The sequence below is a fragment of the Monodon monoceros genome, unplaced genomic scaffold (genome assembly GCF_005190385.1).
Source record: "Monodon monoceros isolate NGI ecotype Baffin Bay Population unplaced genomic scaffold, NGI_Narwhal_1 Super_Scaffold_12, whole genome shotgun sequence".
Classification (NCBI taxonomy): Eukaryota; Metazoa; Chordata; class Mammalia; order Artiodactyla; family Monodontidae; genus Monodon; species Monodon monoceros.
Genome location: NW_021703768.1, coordinates 12,575,707 through 12,594,952, shown reverse-complemented (window position 1 = coordinate 12,594,952; position 19,246 = coordinate 12,575,707). Strand labels below are relative to the sequence as shown.

At 38.2% G+C, this 19,246-nt stretch overlaps 1 protein-coding gene across 1 annotated transcript in view; it reads left to right on the top strand.

Annotated features, from left to right (window-relative positions):
- The window catches only part of DNAH5 (dynein axonemal heavy chain 5), a 202,723-nt gene that overhangs the window by 75,431 nt on the left and 108,046 nt on the right, over positions 1–19,246 (top strand). Inside the window, exons 35-41 of the mRNA XM_029217285.1 lie at positions 5,576–5,754; positions 6,147–6,334; positions 6,670–6,864; positions 9,706–9,840; positions 10,705–10,812; positions 12,744–12,897; positions 17,546–17,692. Of these exons, the coding sequence (XP_029073118.1) occupies positions 5,576–5,754; positions 6,147–6,334; positions 6,670–6,864; positions 9,706–9,840; positions 10,705–10,812; positions 12,744–12,897; positions 17,546–17,692 (1,106 nt within the window). The remainder of the gene's footprint in view (positions 1–5,575; positions 5,755–6,146; positions 6,335–6,669; positions 6,865–9,705; positions 9,841–10,704; positions 10,813–12,743; positions 12,898–17,545; positions 17,693–19,246) is intronic.

The window sequence follows — 19,246 nt, the reverse complement described above, 5'->3', positions numbered from 1 at the left end:
TTTTTTGCAACTTGATTCTTTCACTGTATTAATTATCTTGTATATATTTCTGTATCAAAAAGCTTGAGAACTTTAAAAGCAAAGTATGTAAGTGGAGGTGGTTCTAAAGTTTGTTTCCCCCTGTTTCACTCTAAATGTTCACTTGTTTGTTCTTCTCTAAGTTGATTACGGGAGGAGTGAGTCACCATTTTTGGCTGGTCATTGGGATTGCATTGCAAGATTGGCTGCCTTTTTACAAAAGAATTCCTCACTAAGATTAATACTTGAATAAAACAAAGGCCAGAGACCTTGACATCTTGTCAGCTTTTCACGGACTGCCCTGTGAGAATTCAACAATGTTGATAGTGATAGTCTCTGGGAAACGTGACATCATTTGGATGGAGTTGCAGATATTTCAGATGATAAAATAGTCAATAAATATGCTAAAAACATATAGTGCCTTTTTCGAAAAGCTCATGGTATTTTTCATGACCAGTCCTTCCTTTTACTTCTGAGCACAAGTCGAGAAGTCTGGAATCTTTCTTACTACAGTAAGTCCCCTACATACAAATGAGTTCCATTCCGAGAGCACGTTCGTAAGTCCAATTTGTTCGTAAGTCCAGCAAAGTTAGCCTAGGTACCCAACTAACACAATCAGCTATATAGTACTGTACTGTAATAGATTTATAATACTTTTCACACAAGTAATACATAAAAAACAAACAAACACAAAAAATAAAGAAAACATGTTTAATCTTACAGTACCTTGAAAAGTACAGTACAACAGCTGGCATCCAGGGGCTGGCATCGAGTGAACAGGCAAATAGAGTTACTGACTGGAGGAGGGAGAGGAGGTGGGAGATGGCAGAGCTGAAGGGTCATCAGCAATAGGAGACGGAGGGAAAGTTGCAATTCCACTCATGCATGATGTTGATGGAACGCACGTTCGCATCTTTGAAAGTTTGCAACTTTAAGGTTCGTCTGTAGCGGACTTGCTGTACTGCTATCACTTAAGACCGAGGGCAGCAGAAATTGAAGACTGATGGAGACATCTTATCTTCTTGATAAGAAGTGTAAACAGGGGAATTCCCTGGTGTTCCAGTGGTTAGGACTCTGCGCTCTCACTGTAGAGGATCTGGGTTTTATCCCTGGTTGGGGAACTAACATCCCATAGGCCGCGCAGTGTGGCCAAAAAAAAAAAACGTAGACAGGCCTCATGACGTGTGTTCTTTCTCTGACATTCTCACAGCTTCCGTGAGTTATACCTGGATCTTGGCCACTGGGCTGTGTAGTCTTGGCCAAGACAGCTAACCTTTCTGAGTCCCTTCTTTTGGAATCATTGTGTGGACTAGATGTAATGTAGGTCGGGACCTACATTAATGTAGGTAGGGAGCCAGCACTGGGCCTGCCACTGAGTAAATGTTAGTCATCATTAATAATGTTGCTATGACTATTGTTTTTCATTCTTTTTTTTGTTTGTTTAGAATTTTTTATTTTTTAAAATTTATTTATTTATTTCTGGCTGCGTTGGGTCTTTGTTGCTATATGTGGGCTTTCTCTAGTTGCGGTGAGTGGGGGCTACTGTTCGTCGTGGTGCGCCGGCTTCTTATTGTGGTGGCTTCTCTTGTGGAGCATGGGCTCTAGGCACGCGGGCTTCAGTAGTGGCACACAGGCTCAGGAATTGTGGCTCGCGGGCACTAGAGCACAGGCTCAGTAGTTGTGGCGCATGGGCTTCGTTGCTCTGCGGCATGTGGGATCTTCCCAGACCAGGGCTCGAGCCTGTGTCCCCTGCATTGACAGGCGGAATCTTAACCACTGCGCCACCAGGGAAGCCCTAGAATTTTTTAAATTGAAGTATAGTTGATTTACAATATTGTGTTAGTTTCAAGTGTACAGCAAATTGCTTCAGTTATTTTTTTTCAGATTATGTTCCATTATAGGTTATTATAAGATATTGAATATAATTCCCCGTGCTATACAGTAAATCCTTGTTACTTATCTGTTTTATGTATAGTAGTGTGTATCTGTTAATCCCATACTCCTAATTTGTCCCTCCCTCTCTCTCCCACTTGGTAACTGTAAGTTTTTTTTCCATGTTTGTGAGTCTGTTTCTGTTTTATATATATATTCATTTGTATTTTTTTTTTAGATTCCACATATGTGATATCATATAGCATTTGTCTTTCTCTGACTTACTTCACTAATATTCTATAGGTTCATCCACATTGCTGCATGTGACACTATTTCTTTTTTTTTTTTTTGTGAATGAGTAATATTCCATTGTGTGTGCATGTGTGTATATATATCTTAAGCCAATCCTTTGTTCATGGGCACTTGGGTTGTTTCCGTGTCCTGGCTATTGTAGCTATGAACATTGTGGTGCACGTATCTTTTTGAATTAGAGTTTTTGTCTTTTCTGGATGTATGCCCAGGGGTGGGATTGCTGGACCATACGGTGACTCTGTTTTTAGTTTTTTAAGGAACCGCCATACTGTTTTCCATAGTGGTTGCATCAATTTACATTCCCACCAACAGTGCAGGAGCGTTCCCTTTTCTCCACACCCTCTGCAGCATTTGTTATTTGTAGACATTTTAATGGTGGCCATTCTAACTGGTGTGAGGTGATACCTCATTGCAGTTTTGATTTGCATTTCTCTAATAATTAGCGATATTGAACATCTTTTCATGTGCCTGTTGGCCATCTGTATGACTTCTTTGGACAAATGTCTATTTTGGTCTTCTGTCCATTTTTTGATTGGGTTGTTTGTTTTTTCAATATTGAGTTAATCATTGATAACACATTCTTTACCAGCCTTTCCTTTCATTTCTCCTTAAGACTGTCCTATAATCAAAGAATCTATAACTAATCCAAGTTCTCAACAAAGATAATTAGCTTTCTGATGCATATACCCTGTTGTCTTGACAAGTTTTTCAGCATTTTAGAATCAATACTGTTTAAGAATAGGAGCTGAAAGCACTTCTGGTTTACGTGTGGTGAAATGCATCTAGATCACTATGAATACTTAATACTATACTTGCGTGCTAATGAGCCCTGGGTCATGGGGTTGGTCATTGTTCATTTGGTGCCAGGGTCACGTTCTGCATCTCTAACTCTAGTAGCTACTGGGAAAGGAGGAAGCAGATAAAAGTGTATGGCTGGACCAGCACAAGCCATTTATTCAACAAATGTTCACAGAATACTAGGTGACAAGGGTTAGGCAAATAGCTGGGGGTAAAAGTAGTTCCTGACAGCAGGGAGCTTATGGCCATCTAGTGGGGAGGCAGGAAAGTATAGTAGAGCTGCTAAAAGGCCACTAAATCACAAAGTCCAAACCTGTTCATGAATGATGAGATTTTTGAAAGCAGCAGAGACTGGAAAGGAAAGCAGAGAAGGGAGGGGGTGAGGTACACATACATGTAGAATGCTCTGGAGAGAATCATGTCAACAAGTACATGAAGATGTTCTGGCAGATACATGCTTGTCTTTGAAAGGCAAGTCCTAGAGGGTTTGGGTGCCAGCATATTGGCCTCTGTACCCCAACACCAAATTAATTCTCAGAGACAGAGTTTGGGGTGAAGTACAAAAGCATAGCTTTATTGCTTTGCCAGGTTAAGGGGGCCACAACGGGCTAATGCCCTCAAAACCGTGTGTCCCGATCTGGAGGGGGTAGTGAGGAGTTTTACACTAATGGTTCAGAGAGGGCGTGATCAGCCTGTGGACATTCTTCTGATTGGTTGGCGGGGAGGTAAGTGGGAGTCGGCATCATCAACCTTCTGGTTTCAACTGGTCTGGGGTCTATGTGCTTGTGGGCAGCATGCAGTTAACTTCTCCCACCTGGCAGGGGGTTTCAGTATCTGCAAAACAGCTCAAAGATATTGTTATGAACATCCTGTGGCGGGGAACCAGAACCCTGCCCCAAGGCTGCACTATTGTTTCTTTTGACTGTTCCTCCCTTGTCTCACATCCCGTCCCTTCCCTAATTAGCAACTGTTTGAACCTGCTTCCTGGAACTCAGGGAAGGTCCTGGAGGCTGAATGAAGCCTGTTTCCTGTAATCAAGAAATAGGGGACACAGAACGGCTTTTGTGCCCAGGAGCTGCACAGGGTCCTGCTTGGTATCAATTGGACTGAAGTCCCACCTATTGGAGAAAGTGAGGGATAAATCACTGGGCATGGTTGCCCTTTTTTCATGTAAATAGCATGATTTCTTTCTGGTAACTTAACAACTTGCTACTTCTTCAGTTTAAATATAAACCCAAATGATCCCATGATAAGGAGAATTTGCAAGACAGAGCAACTGGGTGGCCAGAGTTCCTGGAGATTTATTCCTTACCGTGAGAGTGTGGACGTGTCCTAGACCTGGGCAGTGTGAAAGCTTGTGGCCACACAGACTGGCTGAAATCTCTGCTCCCTCCACCATGACCCTGAGAAAAATTATTCCATCTCTGTGAGCCTCTCTCCTCATCTGTAATATGGTGAAAATAAGTGGCTTCCCTGCAGGGTTCAGTGGGGTTTAAGTGCCATAGTGTAGGTGGAGCTATTATGACACGTTAGCTGTTATTACAGAGACTGCTGTGCAAGGGATAACAAGAGTTCAAGAGGAAAGATAAGACCTTGGGTTAAAAGGCAGGATCAAAGTGAGATCAGGCATCCTTCTGGTTTTATACCCACATTTCCTTCTTTGAATCCAGGCTCATTTTTTGCATTCGGGGCTGAGTCATTTACCTGCCTTTTGGGGAACCCAAACCCAATAAAATTGAGAACCCAGGTGCCTCCAGATGGGTGTGCTCACTTCTCATTCCCACACTTCATTGCTGGATAACCACTTTATTTTCTTCAAAAAATTTTTTCAAGTCCAGATGAATGCTTTAGAGTTTAGCCGTAAGAAAGCCCTAAACTGCATTACGTTATAGATTACCTCCTTTTACGACACTGGGTGATGCTGGGAAATTGAGCAATTCATCAGCAAGTTATCGGTTGTTTTCCTTCACAGGCATTCTTGTATTCTCTCACCAGAATCTTTTATTTGTTAATATCATACTGTAAGGTACAGTAGAAGGTATTTGCAGGTTTAGTAGGTGCTCCCAGAAATAGATTTAAGGTGTGATTATTTAGCAACGTGTGGTTTAAATCTCATGTGATCATTGGTTTCCAAGTTTATCAAATCATCGACTCTTAGATTCAAAAGGGGATTAATCTACATAATGGCCCCCAGTCTGTTTCCTAGAATACCCTTCTTTAGATGTTGGTAGATTTCTGTGAAAAAGTTGCCAAATAAGTTTTGGAAATGCTATGTACTCTTTTTCATAATTGAAGATTGTGAATATACATCATCATAAAAAATCCTGTTGAACCTTTTTAAGAGTTTTCAAACGTATGTGACCATAGACCACTCCCTCCTTCCTTTTTCCTCAACACATGTTAATATCCATAAAGATAAGTGTATTTTAGGATGCAGTTTTGGAAAGGTTATGTAGGGATAATGGTCAGGATCTTCCTTTTTTCAATTTTGTGCCTGTATCATGTCACTGCGATGTCTCAGAAGTATCTTCCAGATGCCAGTGGTGTGGTTCTAGTGATTTCTCTACCACTCCAGGTGTTTTATCACGTTGGCTCAAGCTCTGGGAATGAGCATGGGTGGAGCCCCCGCTGGACCAGCAGGAACAGGCAAAACAGAAACGACCAAAGATATGGGACGATGTCTTGGGAAATACGTCGTGGTTTTCAATTGTTCAGACCAGATGGATTTCCGAGGACTTGGACGGATTTTTAAAGGTGAGGGTTATATTTTTTTTATTTCATGAGAAATTTAAGCTAAGGTGGAATATCTTGTTGAGATTTATTTTTCAACAATTGGCTACATCTTAGTGTCATTTTCCAACTTTGTAAAACTTTTTGGGAAACCTGAATCTTACCAGTGTTGTGTGGGTCAAATGTCAATATCAATTGCCTTGGTAATGTTCCTTTATCCCTGCGGGTTGGGTGTTTACAGATAAAGGGTCACATTGTGAGTTATTTTGGAGGCATTTTATGTATGATCTATTTGTTCAACTTTATGTTTGAGCAAACTTATCTGTGGCTTGACCTGGCAGTTGCATAATGCTCTTTTTCTTTGACTTTCCAAAATTATGTACTAATTGGATTTTCTATTTAATTTCCGTTCTAAGGACTGGCTCAGTCTGGATCCTGGGGTTGTTTTGATGAATTTAATCGTATCGACCTACCAGTTCTCTCCGTTGCAGCCCAGCAGATTTCCATTATTCTGACATGTAAAAAGGAGCGTAAAAAATCTTTTATTTTTACTGATGGAGATAATGTGACTATGAACCCTGAATTTGGGCTTTTTCTAACTATGGTAAGGAACCACAAGAAGAGCTACTGAACTTCAGCCTTCTTTTCACAGTTTTCACACATGTCCCTGTTCATATGTCACTTATTTTCCATGAATGGAAATTGGGATTGTAATTTTCACTCCTGTTTGAAAACCTTTGGTGTTAAACAGAGCTCATATTAATAACTCATGACTTAGTCTCTCCAGTTAAAAGGAGAGTGAGATATGTAAATGAATTTTCTGGTTGTCATTCCAGATTTGTTGTGTGTGCATAATGAATCTTTTAATATCATGCTGATGTGTTGCGCTTGTTACCCCATGACCGTATCATTCATCCTTGGGTTTTATTTTCTGTATAGAATCCTGGCTATGCTGGGCGGCAGGAACTCCCTGAAAACTTGAAGATTAACTTCCGCTCCGTGGCCATGATGGTGCCTGACCGACAGATTATCATCAGGGTGAAGTTGGCTAGTTGTGGCTTCACTGACAACATTGTTTTGGCCAGGAAGTTTTTCACGCTCTACAAGCTGTGTGAGGAGCAGCTTTCTAAGCAGGTGTGACATTCTGAAGGTCCCTATGTACTTAGGCATATTTAACTTTTTTATTCAGTGCTGGAGAGGGTGTGGAGAAAAGGGAATCTTTCTACACTGTTGGGGGGAATGTAAGTTGGTGCAGCCACTGTGGAAAACAGTATGGAGGTTCCTCAGAAAACTAAAACTACCATATGACACAGCAATCCCTCTCCTGGGCATATATCCAGACAAAACTGTAATTCGAAAAGATACATGCACCCCAATGTTCATTGCAGCACAGTTTATAATAGCCAAGACATGGAAGCAACCTAAATGTCCATCAAAAGATGAATGGGTAAAGAAGAAGCGGTACATATATACAGTGGAATATTACTCAGCCATAAAAAGAATGAAATAATGCCATTTGTAGCAACATGGATGGACCTAGAGATGATCATACTAAGTGAAGTCAGGCAGAGAAAGACAAATATCATATGATATCAATTACATGTGGAATCTAAAAAAATGATACAAAGGAACTTATTTACAAAACAGAAATAGACTCACAGATATAGCAAACAAGCCTATGGTTACCAAAGGGGAAGGCAGGCGGAGGGGTAAATTAGGAGTTTGGGATTAACATATACATACTACTATATATAAAATAGGTACACAACAAAGACCTACTGTATAGCACAGGGAACTATACTCAATATTGTGTAATAACCTATACCAGAAAAGAATCTTAAAAAGAATACACATATGTATATGTATAACTGAATCACTTTGCTGTACACCTGAAACTAACACAATATTGTAAATCAGCTATACTCTAATATAAAATAAAAATTTAAAAAAATTGTGGACTGGGGTTGTTGACAAGGTACCTCATATATACAAAGTAGAAAGTTGTATCATGGCAAAAACAATTTTACATGCATAGTTTTACTAAGTACATTTGAAGAAATTAACATTTAAGGCATAGAAATGAAGTTAACACTATCTGAACTGACTTAAGAGCCAAAGAATTATGAATATTGATGTTTGCTTTTTATCTCACCTGTTCATTCATCATAATGTATGTCATGTGTCCTCATGGTTTTGAGGAACCTCTCAATCCAAACTTCTTCGAATCTAGGTTATACCCACAGGTTCAACTATATTCCATTCTCACTCAAAACATTCTTGGTTTCTTCTGATTATTGCAGCCTTTACTCACTGATTCTTCCCTTTTCCCTGCTGTTTCTTGCAGGTAGAGAAACTCCCACATCACTGACTCCTGCCCTCTTCCTCTCTAATTTCATTTCTCCTCCTTCACTCCTATTGCCCTTATTCACAAGGTCACGAGGTCACAAGGGAAATGAAATGAGTCCATGTGTACAAAACAATTGGCCCCATGCTGATCCCTTGGTGAGCATTCTGTGAATCTCACTTCATGCCCACAGATTTAACAGAGTCTAATGCTGATAAGTTTTCCTTAATTAGTTCCACTCACCAGTACTTTCAAGTCATTGTTATTGTACTTTTATGCAAGCTTGCTCATATTTTTATTTTATTGCCACAATTAGAATTTAAACCCCTTGAAGGCAGGAACTCGGTCTGAATATTTTTATGTGCTCTATCCTCCAAACGATTGGTATTAAGTGATGCATACTGCTCCCAATTAGCAGATAATGTTTTTTTTTAATAGGTTTTTAGAATTATGATGAAAAAATATTAAATTTATCACTTAACCATTTTTAAGCATATAGTTCAGTAGTGTTAAGTAAATGCACATTGTTGTGAAACAGATCTCCATAACTTTTTTGTCTTGCAAAACTGAAACTCTATACCCATTAAACAACTCCACTCTTCCCTTCCCCCCATTCCCTGGTAACCACAATTCTACTTTGTGTTTCCATGTATTTGGCTACTTTAGATAGCTCATATAAGTGGAACCATACAGTATTTGTCTTTTTGTGACTGGCTTATTTAATTTAGTATAATGTTCTCAAGTTTCATCCATGGTGTAGCATGTGATAGTATTATACCTGCTTCCTTTTCCTGGTTGAAAAACATTCTTATTTTTAAATGTATGCCATGTTTTGTTTATCCGTTCATCAGGCAATGGGCATTTGGGTTGCTTCCACCTCCTGGCTATTGTGAATAGTGTTCCTATGAACATGAGTGTTTAAATATCTTTTTGAGACTCTGCTTTCAATTCCTTTGAACGTATTCCCTAAAGTGGGATTGCTGTATGATATGGTAGTTCTATTTTAAATTGTTTGACCAACTGCCAGGGATACTCTTTCCTATAGTGGTTGGATAATTGGTTTTTAATTATTCACTTTATATGTGCTGAAATTTGGCATGATTGAGCTTTTATAAATACCTATCAAGGGGACAACAAAGCTGGGAGCTTGACTTTCTGATTTGTCCTTATTGTTTCCCCCTCTAGGTAATCCTGGAATGTAGCTACTTTTCTTTCTCCTCAATACCCCTGTCTTTTAAACTTATATGATGTTCATGAGTGAGGTCTCAGTTTAATTCTGGTTCAGAATTTTAGCTTTCAAGATATGAGGAAATTTTCTTATGGATGATTGGTTAAGAAGGGATCAAGGGGACATGTATCTCCAGGAGGAGATTTATTCCTTTCTCTCTGTCAAGATCTATTAGTTCTGATCTAACGGCTTAAATTAATGATGGTACAGGAGAGGATTCTTTTGGGTATTCTCCATTTGCTAAAAAAAAGAATTTGTTGATAAAAAAATTTATTGCCCCACTAACTGTACAAATTTTCTAAAGGAAAATCAGCATTTATTCATTATGTCTTTGTCAAATTTGTACAGTTTCTATGGGTAAGTTAATACTGAAAATAAGCCCAGTGTACCTCATATTCTTCAGGTACATTATGACTTTGGTCTGCGTAATATTCTGTCTGTTCTGCGAACTCTGGGAGCAGCCAAAAGAGCCAACCCCATGGATACGGAGTCCACAATTGTCATGCGTGTACTACGAGATATGAATCTTTCCAAACTGGTAAGATTCACAGATGGAAATGTTCCACCCACTTAAATTTCAGTTTAACTAAGCACAAATGCAATTAGAAATATTTATTTAAAGTGCTCATTTAAAATGCTTAATTATCAAATAAATACATAGAGCATAACATACATTTAAATTACATAGAGCATAACTTTAAATTACATTTTTTCAGGAGCAACTTTTGTGGTGGCTCATCTCTAGTCTAACACATCTATTCCAATGGAATTAAAATGGATTTTTAAAAATCCACGTCTTACATTTCCAGATACCTTGAAATTTTTGTGCTGTAGAGCTAAAATCCCTTTTACCTTCGTGAAAGTAGACCTTGGAAGGAAATTGTATGTGAATTTTACAAGTGCGTAATAATTTCACATTCTCTGATTTCACAGTAGAGACTGAACAATCAGTTGTCCACTATCAGTGGATCCATGTACGGGATGACAGAATGATATATTTTTATTTCAAAATAAGAGTATGAACAAATTCCAATTCATGAATTTGCCACTAGTCTCCTTTTAAAAAGTTATTTTTAAGTTAAATGAGAAATTGTAGGTTATTTAGTAAACTCCCCAATCTGGTGGTTTTATGGAAAGGTTGTCATGTAGGCAACATTTTCTTTCCTTCTATTTCCTTCCTTTTTTTTTTTTCTCTTCTCCCCCCACACCCCTTTTTAAAAAAACTGATTTTTAATTTAGTAAACATGATGAAAGTATTTCTCAACTTCAGTGGAGGTGATATTTTATTTATTACTGTTTGTGACAAAGTAATCTGGGCTGTATTGGACATCTTCAGTTTATCTGATATTGCCATGTTTATGCCAAAAGATTTGGTCTGATCTCCCTTTATTTTCTTTCTGAGATTGATGAGGATGAACCCTTATTTTTGAGTCTGATTGAAGATCTCTTCCCAAATATTCTTCTGGACAAGGCCGGTTACCCTGAACTGGAAATGGCAATTAGTAGACAGGTAATATATTTCACAGGACATCAAGTACAGTGTCCCTTTCATCTGAACTTCATGGGAATCAAGTGGAGCTGTTGTGGCCTAAATCTACAGGTTCCGAGAACAACACTGAGGCTGTGACTACAGTTTTAAGAGAAGGCATTGGTCACCACTGATAGAGCTTTTCCTCCCAGGGGGTCTCCTACCATCACTCAGCTACAGGTCCAGTTAGCCATGTGCTAGTGGCCCCATTATTGATGGAGACCATTCCACACCAGATTCCCAATGAAATGTGATGGGTCAGCAGGGGCCGGTGGAGCTTGGCCGGCTGCATTGCCCATGCTGGTTTTGTTTCTCTCTGTGGCCCTGGTGTTTACCACATTGCTTTGGTCTCAGGACTGTAGCTACTGTCATTTGCAGTGATCTCATATGGCTCCTTAGCTGTCATTCTTTTTCCCCAGGCCCAAGATCACTTGTGATTTCTTCCTTGGGCTCTGGGGGGGATCCATCATGTTAAGTGTATCATTAGGTGTCTGGATTTCCCATGATACTTGGTGCAGCTTTAACTTTTTATAGTCTTCCTAGGAATAGAAATGAATCATGAAAACCTTGTGCCTCAACTTCCTTTCCTATGAAAAAGAGTTTTTTAAAAAAAATTTTTATAGAAATGGTGATTAGCTCATATTTATAAAATACATTTCAATTCTTTGAAGATATTTGTAATAAAAATCAATATGGTAATATTTTATGGCCATTTCCCCTTTAAATAGCAGTATATAAAGATCTTAATTTCCTAATCAGGTAAAAGTGATAATTCATTTTGCAAATGGCTTCTTCATCACATGGCCAAATTAATTGTAGCATTGCCTAAAAAGCTAAGTATAAACTAATTTATAAAGTGACTTACATTAGTAATTTATAGCATATGAAAAATCTGAAGAGAAAATACATAGCACAAAATGATACACGATTATTATCCAAAATTATTTAAGTAAAAATAAGAGCATCATTTATAGTGAATTTAAGCATAGCATGATGGTTAAGAGCATGGACCATAGGGATGAATTTCTTTGGTTCCAATCCCTACTCTATAACTTAACAACTAATAATCTTGGATAAATTGCTTAGTCTCTTTGTGCCCCAGTTTCCTTACCTATAAAATGAAGACACCAATAGTACTAATCTCATAGAAGATTAAACTTAGAATAGCGTTTGGCAGCGTAGCTTCCATACATGTGTTTGATAGATAAAAACTATGCAGAAGATTTATAAAGATGGCTTGACATTGATATGGAATATCAGTCAACTTGGTATGCTTGAAATTATCTTTTAAATTAAATATTATCTTTTAAATTAAACATTTAAAACACATTTTGATATTTGAGCCTTTATTCTTAAGTTGCTCCTAATACATACATTCAATAAAATGTTAATACAAGTGTATTAATTCCCAAAGTCAACTGTAGGTGTTTCTTGTTTGCCTGGGATATCATTTTGATTATGTTCAGCCTGCTTTTGCCTATGTATATATATTTTTTATGCAATATATATTTTACTGGGAATTCCCTGCCAGTCCAGTGGTTAAGACTCGGGCTTTCAGTGCCGCGGACCCGGGTTCCATCCCTGGTTGGGGCACTAAGATCCCACAAGCCCTGCGGTGCAGCCAAAAGTATATATATTTCATTGTGGTAAAACACATGACATAAAATGCACCATTTTAACTGTTTTTTAAGTGTACAGTTCAGTGGCATTAAGTATATTGATAGTATTGTGCAAACCTCACCACTGTCTGTCTTCAGAACTTTTTTCATCTTTCCCAACTGAAACTTCATATGCATTAACAATAATTCCCCATTTCTGTAACCTCGCTCCATGTCTATACTTATTTTGAGCACAATGATAAGTCCAGATATCTGTTCATGTGGCCCAATGTGGGCGGTTTGTTATGTTTTCAGGTTGAAAAAGCTGGTTTAATCAACCATCCTCCTTGGAAGCTGAAAGTCATCCAGTTGTTTGAAACACAGAGGGTGCGGCATGGAATGATGACCCTGGGGCCTAGTGGAGCAGGGAAAACCACCTGCATCCACACCTTGGTGAACGCCATGGCAGGTAAGGGGGCAGTCAATCTGGAGACACATTTAAACTGTTGTGATACATATGAATGCCCCAAGAGGGACACAAATGTAGATGTATGTTAGCATATATTTATAGGAGGGAATGCTACTTTTTTGACTATTAGGTAGATTTTAGAGATAACACAGTACATTAATGGATCAGAGGAGAAAAACGTTTTTTTCCAGCTTTATTGTATACGAATATAATTCGGACACATAACATGTGCAAGTTTAAGGTGTACAGTGTGTTGATTTGATACATTTATATGTTGCAAAATTATCACCATAGCATTAGCTACCACCACCATCGTATCACATAATAACCATTTCTTTTTTGTGATGAGAGCATTTAAGATCTACTTTCATAGAAATATTCAAGTATATGATACAGTATTATTAGCTATAATCACCGTGCTGTACATTAGATCCTCAGATTTGTTAATCTTATAACTGGAAGTTTGTACCCTTTTCCAATATCTCCCCATTTCCCTCACCTCCAATCCCTGGTGACCTGGACCGTTCTACAATCTGTTTCTCTGAGTTTGACACTTTTAGATTCCACATATAAGTGATATCATACAGTATTTGTCTTTCTCTGTCTGACTTATTTCACTTAGCATAATGTCCGCAAGGTCCCTCCATGTTTTCACAAATGGCAGGATGTCCTTATTTTTCATGGATGAATAACATTCCATTGTGTATGTATACCACATCTTCTTTATTCATTCATCCATTGGTAGACACATAGGTTGTTTCCATATCTTGGCTTTTCTGAATAATGCTTCAGGAAAAACATTTTTTTAAAGTGATTTTATGGACTGTGCTATATGTTTTACATACGTTATACCATTTAGTTTTCAAAATGATCTTGAGATGTGGCTATTGTTATCCCCATTTTGTACAAAAAAGTCAAAATTTAACTTCAGAAATATTCAGTGTCAAAAAGATGGTAAATGATGAGACTCAAAATTAATGAAAAAGCCAGAATTTTCCCAGTAAACCATACCATTTGCCACTTATGACTTAACCCAAGATGCTACCTCTCAATAAATATAATTCTAATCCCAACTCTTAAATTCTATGTATTGAAAAATCACCCTAATTATAAACTAATTTCCCACCCAGAATCAGATATTTTTCTTGTGAAGTGAAATAAACGTATTCATTTTCCAGATGTCCCTAAGTTTTACATCTAAGTCCCTAACCTAAAGTTATCTAAGGATACTGGGCATTACCTTTTTCATGATTATTCTTGTATTCTCTGGTTCTGATTAGACGTTGACGACTTCCTTCTTAAAAGTATTCACAGCCCTTAGAGATGGCAGTTCCAAAATTTCACAGAACTTTGGCTGTTAGAATGCATCATACATTGTCCCACAAGGAAAAGCTGCCCGGCTGGGTTTCCAGTCAGCTCATGGAACCCCAGTGCATCGATATTGGTTGGTGACTATGGTCTGTATTTATTCTAGGGTCCTGCATACATTAGATTTAGTCTCAATTTCCTCAGCTATGGGACGAAGTGAATTCTGTACCTCAGGACTCTACCAGGGGGTCTTCATACTGAGACAGGCTTATGCTCTCAGCTAGCACCTACCTCCACCAAAACTGAGAGGTCACACCTGCAAAACTTACCACATGGTTTTCATGTGTACTAGTAAGGTTCTGCTTTGGGAGTTTTACATAGCATTAAAATGATGTATTCTCCTTCTCAAATTATACTTAAAGATACTTTTGTTGTTGTTATGAAGCTGCCTTCTGTTAACAATAAACTACAAATGCACTGGGTACAATGACTTGAACAAAATGAGTACTAAGTATTAAACAATAGAGTTACACTGTGTATAATATGTCTAAATGATGTAATCAATATGGCATCACTGATTTTGGAGAAGTTCTTTGCAAAGATGAATAAATTATTAGCCTATTTGCTGTTTATTAACCTGCTCTTGGTATTAGTATGTAGGGTAAACATTTGTTATGTTAAATGACATTGATTTTTTACTGAAAACTTTGATTATCCAAAAGATTGAGAAAGTACTTGGGTTGAACTTCTGCAAGACCCATGTATGTTATTTGTTCCCTTATTCATCATGTATTTGTTCATCAAATATCTTTGATGTTCTGTACTTTGAGGTTCTGTACTAGAAATGGGAAAGCAGGCATGGGAAAAAAATGACCATGTCTAAGGAGTTTACAGTGTAGTGTAGTGACACAGGTAATTGTAACTCAGCATGGAAGATTGGACATGAAGAAGATTTGGACAATTATGATGTAAGCAGAGGCAAAGGAGATCAGAAACCTTTCGAAGGAATTCTAGAAAGGCTTACAGAGCAGGTGCTACTTCATCTGAGGTTTGCGGGTTGAATAGCAGATGGATAAAAGGCATTCTTAGCAGAAAGAAGAGGCTGAGCAGGTAGGAGGGACTGACGAGAGCTTGAAATGCCTGGAGAAGCTCTCTGGCATGGATGAAATCTAATTTGTGGGAGTGGGGAGATGAGGAGGTATAGAAGATGCTATTGGTGCCCAGGGCCGCATCCCTTTGGCCCTCCCCTGCTACAGATGCAGCTGTTGGAGAGTTTCTCCCCCAGATGCCAGCGGTGTCTCCCGGTTTTTCAGCCTTATGACTTTCCTTGAAGCTAGAGAACTGGCTCAGCCTGGAAGAAGGGGTTGGGTGAGAATTAATGCTCCTGAGGCAGCCATACCCTTAACCAATGAGGCAAAGAGTGGAAGGGAAGTGTCCCCCCTCCTGTCTTTTAGAGGGACACTCCATCTGTGACCAGCTCACCAATGAGCCCTTTATTGGCTCTCTCTCCTTTCCTGTCTCACTCTCTCTTTCCCCTAGAATCCAGACTCTCAGTTCCCATGTCTTTGTCTCAGGCTTGGCTTCCAGGGGGAATTCAAATTAGTACAGAGGGCATGGCATGAGAAGCTTTGTAAGTCATAATAAATACCGAGATTTTATCCTGTGGGTGATGGGAAGCCATAGAGCTGGGGAGTGGTGTGATTAGCCCTGTGTGTAGAAGACCATCCGGTGGCCACGTAGAGAATAGACTGGGACAGGAGGGGCTGTCTGGGAACTTCCACAAGGAGGTCCTAAGAAGGTGACAGCAAGAAAAGGGTGCTTACTCTGGGGCAGAGTCCATGAAGGTGGAGTGATCAGGACAGTCAAGAAATGCCTAGGAGAAGAGTTAAGAGGAATTAGTTTAACCAACATTTAAAAAGTCAACCTTTTTTTTTTTCCTTAGAGTGCTCTTATAAAAATGTTATGGTATCATATTTTAAATGAAAATGATATAATTCTACCTACAACCATAAGGAAATAATTTTTGATAGTTTCTCTTGTATGGGCAACAGACCAAGTCCAGTTTTCACCTATGATACATTTGAAGAGGTTGCTGGCCTTTTGTAAAGTGTGATTAGATTTTTAAAAAATGTTGCCAGTCTTACGGATATCATGTATTGAAAAAGCTGAACTGTGACTAAGTTGAATTTTTCAGCACTGTAAAATATTGTAAATAATTACCCTGATTCTTTTTGTGATTTTGGAAAAAGAGAGCTATTCTCTGATTTTCTAGATAGGTTTTAATGTAACACCTTTTCCAGTGTACATATCTATGTATGTGTGCCTGTGTTTGTCAATCTTTCACACAGTGTGTAATATTTTAGCCTCTATTTTTATGATTTTATACTTTAAATCTTTAAACTTTTTAAACTGAAATACAGTTGATTTACTATATTGTATTAGTTTCAGGTGTACAGCGAAGTGATTCAGTTAATACATATACATGTATCTATTCTTTTTCAAGTTCTTTTCCCATTTAGGTTATTACAGAATATTGAGCAGAGTTCCCTGTGCTATACAGTAGGTCCTTGCTGATTATCTCTTTTACATATAGTAGTGTGTATATTTTAATCCCAAAGTCCTAACTTATCCCTCCCCACCCTTTCCCATTTGATAGCCATAAGTTTGTTTTCTATGTCTGTGAGTCTATTTCTGTTTTGTAAATAAGTTCTTCACCATTTTTTTAGATTCCACATATAATATACTTTAAATCTTATTCTTCAATTTTTTACTTAGTAACTACCGTCCCCTATGTACAGAATCCATCTTATTTAAGAATAGTTTTAGGGTTTGAAAGATTTGAATACCTTTTCTGAAGCTGACCACAGAAGAAAAATCCTTGATTTTTGTAACATTAGTTTAGCTGATTTTTTTCCAAATGAGTAAGACCATATCTCAGCAAATCAAAGCTATTAATGGAGAGAATCAGGTATCTTTAAGTGACATTTCAGATATAAGGGTTAATCTAATACGCCATAAACCAAAAGAGTTTTGAGCTGTGAAATTTGAAGAACTTCCATCCTACATTAATTCCTTCATCACTTCCAGCATGGTAGCATTTTCCCCCTTATGTAACATGCAATTTTCTTTTCCCGAAGATAAAAAGTGCTTTAGTCAATAAAATATAATGAGGGTAATTATGATAACTTGAAATGCAGTAAGACATGTATTTTCAATGTAATTTTGCATTTTTTCATGTTTTGAACACCTGCTGACAGTACACTGCAAATTGGTGCAATGTTGCCTAATGATGGCTCATTCTACATGGGAGTTGTTTAAGATTTGTATTTACTTGGTATAGATTGTGGAAAACCACACCGGGAAATGAGGATGAATCCCAAAGCGATTACGGCTCCACAGATGTTTGGTCGGCTTGACGTGGCAACAAATGATTGGACCGATGGGATATTTTCTACTCTTTGGAGGAAAACATTGAGGGCTAAGAAAGGTAGAAGATGAATTACAAGTATAATTTTTGACATGTACTTCTAAATAACATCCTTTGTGGCTATTTAAAATTAGTAGAACAACTGTAGTCTCCATATTATATCTTATCCTAGACCAAGAACTCCTAAATCAGTATGATATTTGTGAATGTTGAAATACTGAAATGACTGGTTAGTGTATTTAAAACACCCCCCCCCTTTTGTTTTTGGTTACAAAGGGAATTATTTTCCTTTTGAAAAAAAATTTCTGTATTCCTTTGAAAACTTAGGATAAAATAGTTACAGAAAGCTGTTAAGGAACATTGATAGTACTGTATTCAAGTGATTTCATCATCACTGTTTTCACTGAAGAGTTAAAAAGTGGTACTCTTGTTTAAGTATGGCCTATTTTTAGAAAACCGATTCTCCTATAAAATCACAGGAGGAAATGGGCCTCTTTGGAAAGAAAATTGTGTATATCAAAAAATGAAGTCTAACAAATTATTCTCTTTTAGATGTATACGGGTGTTTTGTTTTTTGTTTAAACACACTCCTTAAGGGCTACTGGTTCACTCTGAATATTCTCTTACTTAGGGACTTGAGCCCAGTGTCCCAGAAAATAAGCTCAGATGAAAGAGGTGATAGCAATTCTCCTCTCACTCCTGAATAAGTAAGAGAAAAGCACAGTGCAAGCAATTGCAGGGACAAATAAGAATATAGGAGGAGGACAAGACATTTGGTCTTACTTCACGAGTCCACACTTTGGGCAACAGTGTTCTGTTGAAAAACGTTTAAAGTGGCACCACGGACGTTCTCTTTGAGAGAATGTGGCTGATCAACCCAACACCAATTGTTAAAAGAGAAAAGAAAGCGCTTCATTTCTAAAGTGTGCTCATATTAGAAATTGCTGTTGTTATACGGGAATAAAATAAAATTTTGTGTCTGATTTGTTCTAGTAATCCTGTGTAAACACAGATCCAGTAACCAAATGTTACCTTAAAGAATAGGTGCTTAGAGAGGTTTTTTCTTAAGTCCTTTCTAGAAAGGCAACATATGCTTTTTCTTTCACAGGGACTCTGGTGATCAGATCATCATTTTACTTAAACTGCTAGTTGAATGAGCATGATTAGGAATTTCATAGCATTTGATTTGACTTAGAATATTCCACAGTTGTTAAATTAGAGATAAAAATTAGAACTGCAAACTTGGTCATGGTGTTGGTAAGTAAGAGTAACTAGTGGTTAAGAAATTAAGAGTAACTATTAAACTGAATACCTAAATTTACAAGGGTGTTTCTGTTGGACATTCTATCGATTCTCAGTATAACCCTGCTCTCAGTAGCATCTGGCACAGTTAATCACTCTTATTCTTTTTTTTTTTTTTTTTTTTTTTTTGGCGGTATGCGGGCCTCTCACTGTTGTGGCCTCTCCCGTTGCGGAGCACAGGCTCCGGATGCGCAGGCTCAGCGGCCATGGCTCGCGGGCCCAGCCGCTCCATGGCATGTGGGATCTTCCCGGACCAGGGCACGAACCCGCGTCCCCTGCATCGGCAGGCAGACTCTCAACCACTGCGCCACC